Raw genomic sequence first — 19,216 nt, 5'->3', positions numbered from 1 at the left:
GACAGACAGACAGACAGAGAGAGAGAGACAGGCTACACACACAGACAGACAGACATACAGACAGACTGACAGACAACACACACATACACACAGACACACAGAGAGACAGACAGACAGACAGGCTACACAGACAGACAGACAGACAGACAGACAGACAGACAGACAGACAGACAGAGACAGGCTACACACACAGACAGACAGACATACAGACAGACAGACTGACAGACAACACACACATATACACAGACACACAGACAGACAGACACACAGAGAGACAGACAGACAGACAGGCTACACAGACAGACAGACAACACACACCCAGTCAGTCAGACAGACAGGCAGGCAACACACACCCAGTCAGTCAGACAGACAGGCAGGCAACACACACCCAGTCAGTCAGACAGACAGGCAGGCAACACACACCCAGTCAGTCAGACAGACAGGCAGGCAACACATACACCCAGTCAGCCTGTATTTTTACTGTATAATTCCCTTATCCAGTATAATAGTAATACAGCTGAAGAGTGGTTCTGGTGCTCCCTGCTCTTAGGCCCGTTGTAGAGCTCCCCTAGTGGCTATGTCATGTACTTACCCATGATGTTGTGCATGCAGAGGGGACAGGTGCGGTGCTGCAGCAGCCAGGGGTCCACACACTCCTTATGGAACTCATGAGCACACGAGATGATCCTCAGGTCCTGTCCCTCCAGGAACTCATCCAGACAGATGGCACAGACGGGACTGGAGTTAGAGCTGCTATTAGATCCCCAGCCCCCACGGTGGCGCTGTGAGCCCCCGCAGCCCTGAGAGCTGTACGTACGCGTCTCCAGACGACTGATGGCTCGCATCGTCTGCTGGTGGACTGAGTCCTGTGGTCATAGAGGAACACGCCGTGTGGGACGGAGGTTAGAGAACTGAACCTCAGAATGGACTGACATGTGTCAAAGTTCAAATTCCAGGGAGATTTTCTGGTGAATGTTTCAGCTGTATATGCAGTGGCCACTATCCTTAGTGTTTGGTCTACAGTTTGAGGACTTACGCTAAACCACTTTCAGATGGCTGTATTCTGCAGAGATAAAGACAAACCACTTTAAGATGGCTGTATTCTGCAGAGATAAAGACAAACCACTTTAAGATGGCTGTATTCTGCAGAGATAAAGACAAACCACTTTAAGATGTCTGTATTCTGCAGAGATAAAGACAAACCACTTTAAGATGGCTGTATTCTGCAGAGATAAAGACAAACCACTTTAAGATGACTGTATTCTGCAGAGATAAAGACAAACCACTTTCAGATGGCTGTATTCTGCAGAGATAAAGACACACCACTTTAAGATGGCTGTATTCTGCAGAGATAAAGACAAACCACTTTAAGATGGCTGTATTCTGCAGAGATAAAGACAAACCACTTTAAGATGGCTGTATTCTGCAGAGATAAAGACAAACCACTTTAAGATGGCTGTATTCTGCAGAGATAAAAACTTCGCTATTGAGAGATAAAGACTTTGGTATTGATAGATAAAGACAGATAAATTGAGACTGGTGATGTTGACTGACTCACCCAGGTTCTGCTGGACTTGCATCGGTACCGGAAAGCAAAGATCGAAACGATGGCCAGAATAGCAAGGACTATAGTGAGCAGGACAACAACATCATAGTGGGGCTGGAAAGCGAGAGAGAGGAGAGAGAGAAACAGAGAGAAACAGAGAGGGGAGAGACAGAGAGGGGAGAGAGAAGAGAGAAGAGAGAAGAGAGAAGAGAGAAGAGAGAGAGAAGAGAGAGAGAGAGAGAAGAGAGAAGAGAGAGAGAGAGAGAGAGAGAGAGAGAGAGAGAGAGAGAGAGAGAGAGAGAGAGAGAGAGAGAGAGAGAGAGAGAGAGAGAGAGAGATCTATAAGTCTGGAACAGTGTTGGTACAGGGCAACAGCCCCAAACAGTTTCAGCTGGACTTTCACCGAATCAAAGAATTAGCTCAGCAGAAGAAGCTCTCCCTTGAGAAAGATACCCCCTACCCCGAGCGGGTCAGACCTGACCTCTTCATTATACAACCCAACAGACGAGCAACCCCAAGCAGAAAGTCAACCTCCCAGCACAGAGTACTACCCCCTCATTGAAAAGAAGGATACATTTACCCAGCTGGAGGTAAGGCAGGTGGAGCTGGAACAGCAGGTGATTACACTCCAGTCAGCACAGACCCAGACAACAGTCCAGCACAATAACACCCCCTTATCCAGACCCAGACAACAACAGCACAACAACACCCCTTAACCAGACGAGGAGAGCTGGAGGTGGAGAGAGACATATCTGCACTCTGGACTGTGGTGAGACAACTTCAACAATATAAAAAGCAAGAGCAGGAGAAGAACAGAGTACTAGAGGAGAGGATCAGTCTGCTGGAGGAGAGGGTGAGGGGGATGGAGGAGAGGATCAGACTGCTGGAGGAGAGGGTGAGGGGGAGTGCGTGTGACAGAGAACAACCCACTAGAGAGGTGTCCACCCCCGCAGAGAAGCCAGCAGAACAGCCCACCTCAGCTCCCGACAAACGTTTCGACATCACAGCAGAACAGTCCACACCAGACCCTGACCATAGCGTCGACACCACAGCAGAACAGACAAATGAAGAACCCCAAGCCCAGGGCAATCCACCCCCCCTGTCAGCCACCCTGATAGCCCTCCTGACAACCCCCCCCCCCCCCCCAAAACAACAAAAATATATACAAGACTCTGGTGTCCAAACACCCAGCGCCCCCTAGACCTTCTGTCTGAGGACCAACTAGGGTCACCCAGCGCCCCCTAGACCTTCTGTCTGAGGACCAACTAGGGTCCCCCAGCGCCCCCTAGACCTTCTGTCTGAGGACCAACTAGGGTCCCCCAGCGCCCTAGACCTTCTGTCTGAGGACCAACTAGGTTCACCCAGCCACATAATAATACACCCAGCGCCCCCTAGACCTTCTGTCTGAGGACCAACTAGGTTCACCCAGCGCCACCTAGACCTTCTGTATAAGGACCAACTAGGTTCACCCAGCGCCACCTAGACCTTCTGTATGAGGACAAACTAGGTTCACCCAGCGCCCCCTAGACCTTCTGTCTGAGGACCAACTAGGTTCACCCAGCCACATAATAATACACCCAGCGCCCTAGACCTTCTGTCTGAGGACCAACTAGGGTCACCCAGCGCCCCCTAAAACTTCTGTCTGAGGACCAACTAGGGTCACCCAGCCACATAATAATACACCCAGCGCCCCCTAGACCTTCTGTCTGAGGACTAACTAGGGTCACCCAGCCACATAATAATACACCCAGCGCCCTAGACCTTTTGTCTGAGGACCAAATAGGTTCACCCAGCGCCCCCTAGACCTTCTAGGGTCACCCGTTTTAGGAACACTATTGTTTTCACTATATATTTTACCTCTTGGGGATGTTATTCGAAAACATAATGTTAACTTTCACTGCTATGCGGATGACACACAGCTGTACATTTCAATGAAACATGGTGAAGCCCCAAAATTGCCCTCGCTAGAAGCCTGTGTTTTAGACATAAGGAAGTGGATGGCTGAAAACGTTCTACTTTTAAACTCAGACAAAACAGAGATGCTTGTTCTAGGTCCCAAGAAACAAAGAGATCTTCTGCTGAATCTGACAATTCATCTTGATGGTTGTAAAGTCGTCTCAAATAAAACTGTGAAGGACCTCGGCGTTACTCTTGACCCTGATCTCTCTTTTGACGAACATATCAAGACTGTTTCAAGGACAGCTTTTTTCCATCTACGTAACATTGCAAAAATCAGAAATTTTCTGTCCAAAAATGATGCAGAAAAATTAATCCATGCATTTGTTACTTCTAGGTTAGACTACTGCAATGCTCTACTTTCCGGCTACCCGGATAAAGCACTAAATAAACTTCAGTTAGTGCTAAATACGGCTGCTAGAATCCTGACTAGAACCAAGAAATTTGATCATATTACTCCAGTGCTAGCTTCCCTACACTGGCTTCCTGTTAAGGCAAGGGCTGATTTCAAGGTTTTACTGTTAACCTATAAAGCGTTACATGGGCTTGCTCCTACCTATCTTTCCGAGTTGGTCCTGCCGTACATACCAATACGTACGCTACGGTCACAAGACGCAGGCCTCCTAATTGTCCCTAAAATTTCTAAGCAAACAGCGGGAGGCAGGGCTTTCTCCTATAGATCTCCATTTTTATGGAACAGTCTGCCTACCCATGTGAGAGACGCAGACTCGGTCTCAACCTTTAAGTCTTTACTGAAGACTTATCTCTTCAGTAGGTCATATGATTGAGTGTAGTCTGGCCCAGGAGTGTGAAGGTGAACGGAAAGGCTCTGGAGCAACGAACCGCCCTTGCTGTCTCTGCCTGGCCGGTTCCCCTCTCTCCACTGGGATTCTCTGCCTCTAACCCTATTACAGGGGCTGAGTCACTGGCTTACTGGTGCTCTTTCATGCCGTCCCTGGGAGGGGTGCGTCACTTGAGTGGGTTGAGTTACTGACGTGATCTTCCTGTCTGGGTTGGCGCCCCCCCTTGGTTTGTGCTGTGGTGGAGATCTTTGTTGGCTATACTCGGCCTTGTCTCTGGATTATAAGTTGGTGGTTGAAGATATCCCTCCAGTGGTGCGGGGGCTGTGCTTTGGCAAAGTGGGTGGGGTTATATCCTTCCTATTTGGCCCTGTCCGGGGGTATCTTCGGATGGGGCCACAGTGTCTCCTGACCGCTCCTGTCTCAGCCTCCAGTATTTATGCTGCAGTAGTTTGTGTCGGGGGGCTAGGGTCAGTTGGTTATACCTGGAGTACTTCTCCTGTCTTATCCAGTGTCCTGTGTGAATTTAAGTATGCCTTCTCTAATTCTCTCGTTCTCTCTTTCTTTCTCTCTCTCTGAGAACCTGAGCCCTAGGACCATACGTCAGGACTACCGGGCATGATGACTCCTTGCTGTCCCCAGTCCGCCTGGCCTTGCTGCTATTCCAGTTTCAACTGTTCTGCCTGCGGTTACGGAACCCCTACCTGTCCCAGACCTGCTGTTTTCAACTCTTAATGATCGGCTATGAAAAGCCAACTGAGATTTATTCCTGATTATTATTTGACCATGCTTGTCATTTATGAACATTTTGAAAATCTTGGCTCTCTCTAATTTTCTCCTTCTCTCTTTCTTTCTCTCGGAGGACCTGAGCCCTGGGACCATACGTCGGGACTGCCGGGCGTGGTGGCTCCTTGCTGTCCCCAGTCCGCCTGGCCTTGCTGCTATTCCAGTTTCAACTGTTCTGCCTGCGGTTACGGAACCCCTACCTGTCCCAGACCTGCTGTTTTTCAACTCTTAATGATCGGCTATGAAAAGCCAACTGAAAATTATTCATGATTATTATTTGACCATGCTTGTCACTTATGAACATTTTTGAACATCTTGGCATAGTTCTGTTATAATCTCCACCCGGCACAGCCAGAAGAGGACTGGCCACCCCTCATAGCCTGGTTCCTCTCTAGGTTTCTTCCTAGGTTTTGGCCTTTCTAGGGAGTTTTTACTAGCCACCGTGCTTCTACACCTGCATTCTAGCTGTTTGGGGTTTTAGGCTGGGTCTCTGTACAGCACTTCGAGATATTAGCTGATGTACGAAGGGCTATATAAAATAAACTTATATAAAATAAACTTGATTGATTGATTGATTCTGTCTGAGGACCAACTAGGGTAACCCAGCGCCCCCTAGACCTTCTGTCTGAGGACCAACTAGATTCACCCAGCGCCACCTAGACCTTCTGTCTGAGGACCAACTAGGTTCACCCAGCCACATAATAATACACAGAGACCCCTAGACCTTCTGTCTGAGGACCAACTAGGTTCACTCAGCCACATAATAATAAACCCAGCGCCCCCTAGACCTTCTGTCTGAGGACCAACTAGGTTCACCCAGCGCCCCCTAGACCTTCTGTCTGAGGACCAACTAGGTTCACTCAGCCACATAATAATAAACCCAGCGCCCCCTAGACCTTCTGTCTGAGGACCAACTAGGTTCACCCAGCCACATAATAATACACCCAGTGCCCCCTAGACCTTCTGTCTGAGGACCAACTAGGTTCACTCAGCCACATAATAATAAACCCAGCGCCCCCTAGACCTTCTGTCTGAGGACCAACTAGGTTCACTCAGCCACATAATAATAAACCCAGCGCCCCCTAGACCTTCTGTCTGAGGACCAACTAGGTTCACCCAGCGCCCCCTAGACCTTCTGTCTGAGGACCAACTAGGTTCACCCAGCCACATAAGAATAAACCCAGCGCCCCCTAGACCTTCTGTCTGAGGACCAACTAGGTTCACCCAGCCACATAAGAATAAACCCAGCGCCCCCTAGACCTTCTGTCTGAGGACCAACTAGGTTCACCCAGCCACATAATAATAAACCCAGCGCCCCCTAGACCTTCTGTCTGAGGACCAACTAGGTTCACCCAGCCACATAATAATAAACCCAGCGCCCCCTAGACCTTCTGTCTGAGGACCAACTAGGTTCACTCAGCCACATAATAATAAACCCAGCGCCCCCTAGACCTTCTGTCTGAGGACCAACTAGGTTCACTCAGCCACATAATAATAAACCCAGCGCCCCCTAGACCTTCTGTCTGAGGACCAACTAGGTTCACCCAGACCTTCTGTCTGAGGACCAACTAGGGTCACCTAGCCACATAATAATACACACAGACACAAACCACCTGAGAACACAGCAGGAAAGGGTGGCCACAGCACTGAAGAGAGTGATTGAAAAAGCTTCTTCTACTTTCCCCAACGCACAAGTGGCTATCAACACCCTGCCACCACACAGCAGGTAAATGCAAATATTTCCTGTGACTGTGCCTCAAAAACAAATGTTTTCCTGGCCCACCAATCCACCCTGGACTTGAACAGCCTCTATGACCAGGTCCACCTCTACAAGGCAGCAGTGCCCACCTTCGCCCGGACTCTAAAGGACATCGCTCTCAAACGCAGCCCCAACACTTCACACAGGAGCAACAGATCAATAGACACCCCGCCCAGACCAGCGAGACACTCTCCCAGACCAGTGAGACACTCTCCCAGACCTGCGGGACCCCCCCCCCCCCCCCCTTCACATAGAGGACCCACACCGAGAGGACTTACATCCAGACCACAGCACCCCCAGCCACATACACACTGCCACCCCAACCAATCAACCCCCTCCCGCCCAAGTCAACCATGCCCACCCCCCATGTAGGCCCCCTCAGATCAGACCTATGCGCCTCCTGACCACCCCATGCACCCCACCCCCGCAAAGAGGGCCTCAACATGGGAGTCACACATACACCCAGGCCGTGAGCAGGCAAACAGGCCCAACCCCCACTCTTACACTAGCCCAAGCCAATGGCGTGTACCAGATGCTCAGCAAGCTCTGCTCACACTTACTGGCCTGAGGCCACGACCAACAACATTGGACACTTTATGGAACACAAAGCCTTCCCTATCTTATCCTGGAATATCTAAGGCCTGAGGTAATCTGCCTTTGGCCTAAAAAGCAGGAGCCTGGACTTCATCAAAGAAATCGGAAATACAGACATTGTCATCCTGCAAGAAACCTGGTATAGAGGAGACGGACTCACTGGTTGCCCTCTAGGTTACAGAGAGCTGGTAGTCCCATCCACCAAACTACCAGGTGTGAAACAGGGAAGGGACTCCTGGGGTATGCTAATTTGGTATAGAGCAGACATAACTCACTCCATTAAATTAATCAAAACAGGAACATTTTACATTTGGCTTGAAATTCAAAAGGAAATGATCTTAACAGAGAAAAATGTTCTCCTGTGTGCTACCTACATCCCCCCATTGGAATCCCCATACTTTAATGAAGACAGCTTCTCCATCCTGGAGGGGGAAATCAATAATTTCCAGGCCCAGGGACATGTACTAGTCTGTGGCAACCTAAATGCCAGAACTGGACAAGAACCTGACACCCTCAACACACAGGGGGACAAACACATGCCTGGAGGTGACAGCATTCCCTCCCCCATATGCCCCTCTAGGCACAACTATGACAACAAAACCAACAAAAGCGGGTCACAACTCCTGCAGCTCTGTCGCACGCTGAGTATGTACATAGTCAATGGTAGGCTTCGAGGGGACTCCTATGGTAGGTTCACCTATAGCTCATCTCTTGGCAGTAGTACTGTAGACTACTTTATCACTGACCTCAACCCAGAGTCTCTCAGAGCGTTCACAGTCAGCCCACTGACACGCCTATCAGATCACAGCAAAATCCCAGTCTACCTGAACAGAGCAATACTCAATCATGAGGCATCAAAGCCAAAGGAACTGAGTAACATTAAGAAATGCTATAGATGGAAGGCATGCAGTTTGGAAACCTACCAAAAAACAATTAGGCAACAACAAATTCAATCCCTTTTAGACAAGTTCCTGGACAAAACGTTCCACTGTAATAGTGAAGATGTAAACATGGCAGTAGAAAGCCTCCGTATCAAATCTAAACATCTCAAAGAAAAAAACTAGGAAAATGAACAACAATGATAAATGGTTTGATGATGAATGCAAAAATCTAAGAAAGAAATTGAGAAACCTGTCCAACCAAAAACATAGAGACCCAGAAAACCTGAGTCTACGTCTTCACTATGATGATTCACTAAAACAATACAGAAATACACTACGGAAAAAGAAGGAACAGCACGTCAGAAATCAGCTCAATGTAACTGAAGAATCCATAGACTCTAACAAACAGATCACCGACCATTTCGAATACCACCGTACATTCTCCACTATGCAATCTGGTTTCCGAGCTGGTCATGGGTGCAACTCAGCCACGCTTAAGGTCCTAAACGATATCATAACCGCCATTGATAAGAGACAATACTGTGCCGCCGTATTCATCGACCTGGCCAAGGCTTTCGACTCTGTCAATCACCACATTCTTATCGGCAGACTCAACAGCCTTGGTTTCTCAAATGACTGCCTCGGCTGGTTCACCAACTACTTCTCTGATAGAGTTCAGTGTGTCAAATTGGAGGGCCTGTTGTCCGAACCTCTGGCAGTCTCTATGGGGGTGGCCACAGGGTTCAATTCTCGGGCCTACTATTTTCTTTGTATACATCAATGATGTCGCTCTTGCTGCTGGTGATTCTCTGATCCACCTCTACGCAGACGACACCATTCTGTATACATCTGGCCCTTCTTTGGACACTGTGTTAACTAGCCTCCAGTCGAGCTTCAATGCTATACAACTTTCCTTCCGTGGTCTCCAACTGCTCTTAAATGCAAGTAAAACTAAATGCATGCTCTTCAACCGATCGCTGCCCGCACGTCTAGCATCACTACTCTGGACGGTTCTGACTTAGAATATGTGGACAACTACAAATACCTAGGTGTCTGGTTAGACTGTAAACTCTCCTTCCAGACTCACATCAAACATCTCCAATCCAAAATCTAAATCTATAATTTACTTCCTATTTCGCAACAAGCCTCCTTCACTCACGCTGCCAAACATACCCTCGTAAAACTGAATATCTTACCGATCCTTGACTTCGGCGATGTCGTTTACAAAATAGCCTCCAACACTCTACTCAGCAAATTGGATGTAGTCTATCACAGTGCCATCCATTTTGTCACCAAAGATCCATATACTATCCACCACTGCGACCTGTATGCTCTTGTTGGTTGGCACTTGCTTCATATTTCGTCGCCAAACCCACTGGCTCCAGGTCATCTATAAGTCTTTGCTATGTAAAGCTCCTCCTTATCTCAGCTCACTGGTCACCATAGCATCACCCACCCGTAGCACGCGCTCCAGCAGGTATATCTCACTGGTCATCCCCAAAGCCAACACCTCTTTGGCTGCCTTTCCTTCCAGTTCTCTGCTGCCTATGACTGGAACGAACTGCAAAAATCACCGAAGCTGGAGACTTATATCTCTCTCACTAACTTTGAGCATCAGTTGTCAGAGCAGCTTACAGATCATTGCATCTGTGCATAGCCCATAGGAAATAGCCCATCAGTAAATAGCCCATCTGTAAATAGCCCATCTGTAAATAGCCCATCTGTACATAGCCCATCTGTAAATAGCCCATCCAACTACCTCCTCCCCATATTGTTATTTATTATTTTGCTCCTTTGCAACCTGGTATCTCTACTTGCACATTTATCTTCTGCACATCTATAACTCCACTGTTTAATTGCTAAATTGTAATTACTTCGTCACTACGGCCTATTTATTGCCTTACCTCCCTAATCTTACCTCATTTGCACACACTGTATATTGATTTTTCTATTGTGTTATTGAATGTATGTTTTGTTTATTCCATGTGAAACTCTGTGTTGTTTGTGACACACTGCTTTGCTTTATCTTGACCAGGTCGCAGTTGTAAATGAGAACTTGTTCTTAACTGGCCTATTTGGTTAAATAAAGGTTAAATAAATTTTTTAAAACAACCACTACCTCCACCAGCCTATCCTCTGTTTACCTTCCGTTGCCGGGGTTCTGTTACCATGGTTCTCAGGGCGAGGGGCCAATGTCAAACTAGTAGAGGAATAGGGCTTTTACTATAGATGTATACTTCATAGTATAGACTGTAACTAACAAGCTCTTGATATCCTATTCCCCATGTATGTATGTCATTCTTTACCCATTTGGGGTCCTCCCTCTTGATGTCGATGCGGACTCTGGCCTCCTCGTTCCTGTTGACCAGTTCCATCAGCGTCTCAGCATCCTCAGCCTGCATCAGCACCACCGGACGCAGCAGGGAATCTGACTCATGCAGCTACACGTGTATGTGTGTGTGCATGTAGGGGTGTGTGTGTGTGTGTGTGCGTGTAGGTTTGTGTGTGTACATGTAGGTGTGTGTGTGTGTGTTGGGGAAAGACACACAAGAAGGGGAAGACACAGAATGTTTTTTCGGCTCAGTCTACGTTACTGTCCTCTGCTCTCGCGGACGGAGCTCCAACATTCCTCACCTGGAACTTAGCGTTGACATCATCGGTGACATCAAAGATGACAGCCTGAGCCCCTCTCTCCAACGCCAGGCGAGCCTGAGAGAGTGAGAGAGAGAGAGAGAGAGAGAGAGAGAGAGAGAGAGAGAGAGAGAGAGAGAGAGAGAGAGAGAGAGAGAGAGAGAGAGAGAGAGAGAGAGAGAGAGAGAGAGAGAGAGAGAGAGAGAGAGAGAGAGGAAGAGAGAGAGGGAGAGTGAGAGCGAGAGAGAGGAAGAGGGAGAGAGCGAGAGAGAGTGAGAGGGAGAGAGCGAGAGAGAGTGAGAGCGATAGAGAGAGACAGGGAGAGAGCGAGAGAGGGAGAGAGCGAGAGAGAGTGAGAGCGATAGAGAGAGAGAAGGAGAGAGCGAAAGAGAGAGAGAGAGAGAGGGAGAGAGCGAGAGAGAGAGAGAGAGAGGGAGAGAGCGAGAGAGAGAGAGAGAGAGAGAGAGAGAGAGAGAGAGAGAGAGAGGGAGAGAGCGAGAGAGAGAGAGAGAGAGAGAGAGAGAGAGAGAGAGAGAGAGAGAGGGAGAGAGAGACAGAGAGAGAGATAGAGAGAGAGAGAGAGAGAGAGGGAGGGAGAGAGCGAGAGAGAGAGAGAGGGAGAGAGTGAGAGACAGAGAGAGAGAGAGAGTGAGAGACAGAGAGAGACGGAGAGACAGAGTGAGAGACAGAGAGAGATGGAGAGACAGAGTGAGAGACAGAGAGAGACGGAGAGACAGAGTGAGAGAGAGAGAAAGAAACAGTGCGTTTATAATCTATTTCACTTGCTTTGGCAATGTAAACATATGTTTCCCATGGCAATAAAGCCCTTAAATTGAATTGAATTGAGAGAGTTCCAAGTTGAGCAGCAGCTGCTGAAAAATGAGCTCCTACAAATATTGAAATGTACATGGTTTTTAGAGTGAAGTACATTGGAAAAAACAAACGAAAACCGCAAGACTGAATGGGAGACAAAACAAGCAACAAATGAAGAAGATAGGCGTGTGAAAAAGTATCTATTTTTATAAAATTGTGCTAGCTGGATTGTTTACCAGTTGCTAAGCAGTTGTAGGGACTCTCCGAAAAGAAACTAGCTAACTAATAAATAGATAGTTAACAACACAGTAGAAAGACAAAAGAAGGACAGAAGGACAAAATCTGGACCCCTACAAATCAGCCGGGGTAGACAATCTGGACCCTCTCTTTCTAAAATTATCCGCTGAAATTGTTGCAACCCCTATTACTAGCCTATTCAACCTCTCTTTCGTATCGTCTGAGATCCCCAAAGATTGGAAAGCTGCCGCGGTCATCCACTTCTTCAAAGGGGGAGACACTCTAGACCAAAACTGTTACAGACCTATATCTATCCTACCCTGCCTTTCTAAGGTCTTCGAAAGCCAAGTTAACAAACAGATCACCGACCATTTCGAATACCACCGTAACTTCTCCACTATGCAATCTGGTTTCCGAGCTGGTCATGGGTGAACCTCAGCCACGCTCAAGGACCTAAACGATATCATAACAGCCATTGATAAGAGACAATACTGTGCAGCTGTATTCATCGACCTGGCCAAGGCTTTCGACTCTGTCAATCATCACATTCTTATTGGCAGACTCAACAGCCTTGGTTTCTCAAATGACTGCCTCGCCTGGTTCACCAACTACTTCTCAGATAGAGTTCAGTGTTTCAAATCGGAGGGCCTGTTGTCCGAACCTCTGGCAGTCTCTATGGGGGTGGCCACAGGGTTCAATTCTCGAGCTGACTGTCTTCTCTGTATACATCAATGATGTCGCTCTTGCTGCTGGTGATTCTCTGATCCACCTCTACGTGGACAACACCATTCTGTATAGATCTGGCCCTTCTTTGGACACTTTGTTAACAAACCTCCAAACGAGCTTCAATGCCATACAACTCTCCTTCCGTGGTCTCCAACTGCTCTTAAATGCAAGTAAAACTAAATGCATGCTCTTCAACCGATCGCTGCCCGCACGTCTAGCATCACTACTCTGGACGGTTCTGACTTAGAATATGTGGACAACTACAAATACCTATGTGTCTGGTTAGACTGTAAACTCTCCTTCCAGACTCACATTAAACATCTCCAATCCAAAATTAAATCTAGAATCGGCTTCCTATTTCGCAACAAAGCCTCATTCACTCATGCTGCCAAACATACCCTCGTAAAACTGACCATCCTACCGATCCTCAACTTCTGCGATGTCATTTACAAAATAGCCTCCAACACTCTACTCAGCAAACTGGATGTAGTCTATCACAGTGCCATCCGTTTTGACACCAAAGCCCCATATGCTACCCACCACTGCGACCTGTATGCTCTCGTTGGCTGGCCCACACTCCATATTCATCGCCAAACCCACTGGCTCCAGGTCATCTATAAGTCTCTGCTAGGTAAAGCCCCGCCTTATCTCAGCTCACTGGTCACCATAGCAACCCCCATCCGTAGCATGCGCTCCAGCAGGTATAATTCACTGGTCACCCCCAAAGCCAACACTTCCTTTGGCCGCCTTTCCTTCCAGTTCTCTGCTGCCATTGACTGGAACGAATTGCAAAAATCACTGAAGCTGGAGTCTTATATCTCCCTCTCTAACTTTAAGCACCACCTGTCAGAACAGCTTATCAATCACTGTACCTGTACACAGTCAATCTTGTACCTGTACACAACAATCCATATTGTTACTTATCCTCTTGCTCTTTTGGACCCCAGTATCTCTACTTGCACATCATCATCTGCACATCTATCACTCCAGTGTTAATGCTAAATTGTAATTATTTCACCACTATGGCCTATTTATTACCTTACCTCTCTACTCTTACTACATTTGCACACACTGTACATAGATTTTTATATTGTGTTATTGACTGTACGTTTGTTTATGTGTAACTCTGTGTTGTTGGTTTTGTCGCACTGCTTTGCTTTATCTTGGTAGAGGTCGCAGTCGTAAATGAGAACTTGTTCTCAACTGGCCTACCTGGTTAAATAAAGGTTAAATAAAAAATAAAAAATAAATTAAAAGAAGACAAAGGACATGAAAGTAAAATACTTCTCTAAAGACAATAGAGACAATAATACAAAAATCAATGCTGTTTTGGGAAAAGGTAGGCTTCTATTGCAACACTGTAACCAACATCACCAGCGTTGCTATGGGAATTGTTTACCCACCAGACATCCAGACGGAGAAAGATAAGAAACGTTTAAAAAGGTTTGATGATGGAACAGAAGCAGGATCATGAATTGCCTGTAGCAGATCTTACCAGTTGCAAAACCAAAGAGCAAATGTAATACCAAACTAGGGCACATATTGAAAAGGGATATTCGCAACCCTTTCATTTTCTCAAAAAAGAGAGGCATCAGCCAAGGCTGCTCCAGCCCAGGTCAACCTACAAGCCTCTCAGGCTGCTCCAGCCCAGGTCAACCTACAAGCCTCTCAGGCTGCTCCAGCCCAGGTCAACCTACAAGCCTCTCAGGCTGCTCCAGCCCAGGTCAACCTACAAGCCTCTCAGGCTGCTCCAGCCCAGGTCAACCTACAAGCCTCTCAGGCTGCTCCAGCCCAGGTCAACCTACAAGCCTCTCAGGCTGCTCCAGCCCAGGTCAACCTACAAGCCTCTCAGGCTGCTCCAGCCCAGGGCAACCTACAAGCCTCTCAGGCTGCTCCAGCCCAGGTCAACCTACAAGCCTCTCAGGCTGCTCCAGCCCAGGTCAACCTACAAGCCTCTCAGGCTGCTCCAGCCCAGGGCAACCTACAAGCCTCTCAGGCTGCTCCAGCCCAGGTCAACCTACAAGCCTCTCAGGCTGCTCCAGCCCAGGTCAACCTACAAGCCTCTCAGGCTGCTCCAGCCCAGGTCAACCTACAAGCCTCTCAGTCTGCTCCAGCCCAGGTCCTACCAGCCTCCCAGTCTGCTCCAGCCCAGGTCCTACCAGCCTCTCAGTCTGCTCCAGCCCAGGTCCTACCAGCCTCCCAGTCTGCTCCAGCCCAGGCCAACCTACAAGCCTCCCAGTCTGCTCCAGCCCAGGTCCTACCAGCCTCCCAGTCTGCTCCAGCCCAGGTCAACCTACAAGCCTCCCAGTCTGCTCCAGCCCAGGTCCTACCAGCCTCCCAGTCTGCTCCAGCCAGGGTCCTACCAGCCTCCCAGTCTGCTCCAGCCCAGGTCCTACCAGACTCCCAGTCTGCTCTAGCCCAGGTCAACCTACCAGCCTCCCAGTCTGCTCCAGCCCAGATCAGAATACCCAGCCTCCCAGTCTGCTCTAGCCCAGGTCAACCTACCAGCCTCCCAGTCTGCTCCAGCCTCCCAGTCTGCTCCAGCCCAGATCAGAATACCAACCTCCCAGTCTGCTCCAGCCCAGGTCCTACCAGCCTCCCAGTCTGCTCTAGCCCAGGTTCTACCAGCCCCCCAGTCTGCTCCAGCCCAGGTCAACCTACCAGCCTCCCAGTCTGCTCCAGCCCAGGTCCTACTAGCCTCCCAGTCTGCTCCAGCTCAGGCCAACCTACCAGCCTCCCAGTCTGCTCCAGCCCAGGTCCTACCAGCCTCCCAGTCTGCTCCAGCCCAGGCCAAACTACAAGCCTCCCAGTCTGCTCCAGCCCAGGTCCTACCAGCCTCTCAGTCTGCTCCAGCCCAGGTCCTACCAGCCTCCCAGTCTGCTCCAGCCCAGGTCCTACCAGCCTCTCAGTCTGCTCCAGCCCAGGTCCTACCAGCCTCCCAGTCTGCTCCAGCCCAGGTCCTACCAGCCCCCCAGTCTGCTCCAGCCCAGGTCCTACCAGCCTCTCAGTCTGCTCCAGCCCAGGTCCTACCAGCCTCCCAGTCTGCTCCAGCCCAGGCCAACCTACAAGCCTCCCAGTCTGCTCCAGCCCAGGTCCTACCAGCCTCCCAGTCTGCTCCAGCCCAGGTCAACCTACAAGCCTCCCAGTCTGCTCCAGCCCAGGTCCTACCAGCCTCCCAGTCTGCTCCAGCCCAGGTCCTACCAGACTCCCAGTCTGCTATAGCCCAGGTCAACCTACCAGCCTCCCAGTCTGCTCCAGCCCAGATCAGAATACCCAGCCTCCCAGTCTGCTCTAGCCCAGGTCAACCTACCAGCCTCCCAGTCTGCTCCAGCCCAGATCAGAATACCAGCCTCCCAGTCTGCTTCAGCCCAGGTCCTACCAGCCTCCCAGTCTGCTCTAGCCCAGGTTCTACCAGCCCCCCAGTCTGCTCCAGCCCAGGTCAACCGACCAGCCTCCCAGTCTGCTCCAGCCCAGGTCCTACTAGCCTCCCAGTCTGCTCCAGCCCAGGCCAACCTACCAGCCTCCCAGTCTGCTCCAGCCCAGGTCCTACCAGCCTCCCAGTCTGCTCCATCCCAGGCCAAACTACAAGCCTCCCAGTCTGCTCCAGCCCAGGTCCTACCAGCCTCCCAGTCTGCTCCAGCCCAGGTCCTACCAGCCTCCCAGTCTGCTCCAGCCCAGGTCCTACCAGCCTCCCAGTCTGCTCCAGCCCAGGTCCTACCAGCCTCCCAGTCTGCTCCAAACCAGGTCAGCCAACTAGCCTTCCAGTCTGCTCCAACCCAGACAATCACCCACAACTGCAATCCTTATCGATTCAAATGGGAAGTTCTTAGTCCAGGAAAGATGATTCCATAGTCACCAGGTGTATAAGTTCCGGTGTCCTACAACTGACAGTGCAATGCAGCTACTTAGTCAGACCAGGATTAACACCCCTAATGACATCATCATCATCCACACGTGCTCAAACGACCTTCATGCCAAAGGTGAAGATGTATCTGGGGCAGTGAGAAGAGTGGTAGAACGGGCACAGGCTGTGTTCCCAACAACCAATATAGTTGTGTCAACCCTCCTACCAAGAAAAGACTTCCCAGGACAGTTGATCGACAAAATAAATCAACAGATCACTGTGGACTGTACCTCACTGCTCAACGTCAGAACGGCTCACCATCCCACTCTGACATCTGAACACTTATACAATAATATACTGTACATCTTGATCAGGACAGTATCAGAACCTTTGCTAAGGACCTAAAGGACGCAACACTTGGCAGGGACCCACACACCCATCACCCCAGCAACAGAGGTCCCCCGCCCCACCTTCTGAAACAACAGTACCTCCACCATCCCCAGGAGAGAAGAGCCAGACACGACTTATTACAACACAGCTCTACTAAACCAGGCCCAACACAGCACAGATTTACCAGACCAGACCCGCGTCAGGACAGCTCTACTAGACCAGGCCCAACACAGCACAGATTTACCAGACCAGACCCGTGTCAGGACAGCTCTACTAGACCAGGCCCAACACAACACAGATTTACCAGACCAGACCCGTGTCAGTACAGCTCTACTAGACTAGGCCCAACACAACACAGATTTACCAGACCAGACCCGCGTCAGGACAGCTCTACTAGACCAGGCCCAACACAACACAGCTCTACTAGACCAGGCCCAACACAACACAGCTCTACTAGACCAGGCCCAACACAGCACAGATTTACCAGACCAGACCCGTGTCAGGACAGCGCTACTAGACCAGGCCCGTCACAACACAGCTCTACTAGACCAGGCCCAACACAACACAGCTCTACTAGACCAGGCCCAACACAACACAGCTCTACTAGACCAGGCCCAACACAGCACAGATTTACCAGACCAGACCCGTGTCAGGACAGCTCTACTAGACCAGGCCCAACACAGCACAGATTTACCAGACCAGACCCGTGTCAGGACAGCGCTACTAGACCAGGCCCAACACAGCACAGACTTACCAGACCAGACCCGCGTCAGGACAGCTCTACTAGACCAGGCCCAGCACAACACAGCTCTACTAGACCAGGCCCAACACAGCACAGATTTACCAGACCAGACCCGCATCAAGACAGCTCTACTAGACCAGGCCCGTCACAACACATCTCTACTAGACCCCATCACAACACATCTCTGACCACTACTCTAGGGTCGGGCAGAACACTGTCCTTCAGAGAAGTACACCACATGATGCAGTCCACACTATGTATCATTCAGATCATCAGCCTACATATGCTGAGGTAACCTCTGGCAAAAGACACCTAGAACAGTCAGAGATTGGAGAGGTGCGCCAACTACTGCATCTAATATGCAGACTACTAGACTAGATAGACTTTTTAATTCACTCGCTCGCATTTGATTTGATATATAACAGTATGTGTGTATATGTATGTATATGTATGGGTGTATATGTATATAATAGTATGTGTGTATATGTATGTATAAGTATGTGTGTATTATGTATGTGTGTATATGCATGTGTGTATATGTATATAATAGTATGTGTGTATATGTATGTATGTATAAGTATGTGTGTATATGTATATCTGTACATTGAATTCTGAAAGTTTTCAGACCCCTTGACTTTTCCCACAATTTGTTACATTACAGAATTATTCTAAAATTAATTAAACTGGTTTTTTCCCCTTCGTCAATCTACAAACAATACCACATAATGACAAAGCAAAAAACAGGTTTAGAAATGTTGGAATTTAAAAAAAAAATAAAACCAAAAAACCTAAACAAGGAAATAACACACATGGAATTATGTCGTAACCAAAAAAGTGTTACATTTTATATTTGAGATTCTTCAAAGTAGTCAACCTTTGCCTTGAATTTGGAGAGAGAGAGAGAGAGAGAGAGAGAGAGAGAGAGAGAGAGAGAGAGAGTAAGTGGACGAGAGAGAGAGAGAGAGAGAGAGACGGAGAGAGGGCGAGACGGAGAGGGAGGGAGAGAGAGAGAGGGAGAGAGAGAGAGAGACGGAGAGAGAGAGGGAGAGAGAAGGAGACGGAGAGAGAGACGGAGAGAGAGAGGGAGAGAGAGACGGAGAGAGAGGGCGAGACGGAGAGAGAGGGAGAGAGAAAGAGAGAGAGAGAGAGAGAGAGAGAGAGGGAGACGGAGAGAGAGAGAAAGAGAGACAGAGAGAGAGAGGGAGAGAGAGAGAGAGGAAGAGCGAGAGAGAGAGCGAGACGGAGAGAGAGGGCGAGACGGAGAGAGAGGGAGAGAGAGAGAGAGAGGGAGAGAGACGGAGAGAGAGAGGGCGACAGAGAGAGAGAGGGAGACAGAGAGAGAGAGACGGCGAGAGAGAGGGAGAGAGAGAGAGAGAGAGAGAGAGAGAGAGAGAGAGACGGAGAGAGAGAGGGAGAGAGAGAGACAGAGAGAGAGAGAGAGAGAGAGAGACGGAGAGAGAGACGGAGAGAGAGAGGGAGAGAGAGAGGGAGAGAGAGAGAGAGAGAGGGAG

At 49.2% G+C, this 19,216-nt stretch overlaps 1 protein-coding gene across 1 annotated transcript in view; it reads right to left on the bottom strand.

The window, feature by feature from the left end:
• Positions 1–19,216, bottom strand: part of LOC129867996 (E3 ubiquitin-protein ligase RNF43-like) — a 229,229-nt gene that overhangs the window by 3,286 nt on the left and 206,727 nt on the right. Inside the window, exons 3-6 of the mRNA XM_055941544.1 lie at positions 10,957–11,031; positions 10,629–10,763; positions 1,559–1,660; positions 593–866 (exon numbers count right to left, since the gene is read on the bottom strand). Of these exons, the coding sequence (XP_055797519.1) occupies positions 593–866; positions 1,559–1,660; positions 10,629–10,763; positions 10,957–11,031 (586 nt within the window). The remainder of the gene's footprint in view (positions 1–592; positions 867–1,558; positions 1,661–10,628; positions 10,764–10,956; positions 11,032–19,216) is intronic.

This window comes from Salvelinus fontinalis, chromosome 13, assembly GCF_029448725.1.
Source record: "Salvelinus fontinalis isolate EN_2023a chromosome 13, ASM2944872v1, whole genome shotgun sequence".
NCBI classification, from domain to species: Eukaryota; Metazoa; Chordata; class Actinopteri; order Salmoniformes; family Salmonidae; genus Salvelinus; species Salvelinus fontinalis.
The sequence above is the reverse complement of the archived record's forward strand: the minus strand, read 5'-3'. Positions and strand labels throughout refer to the sequence as shown.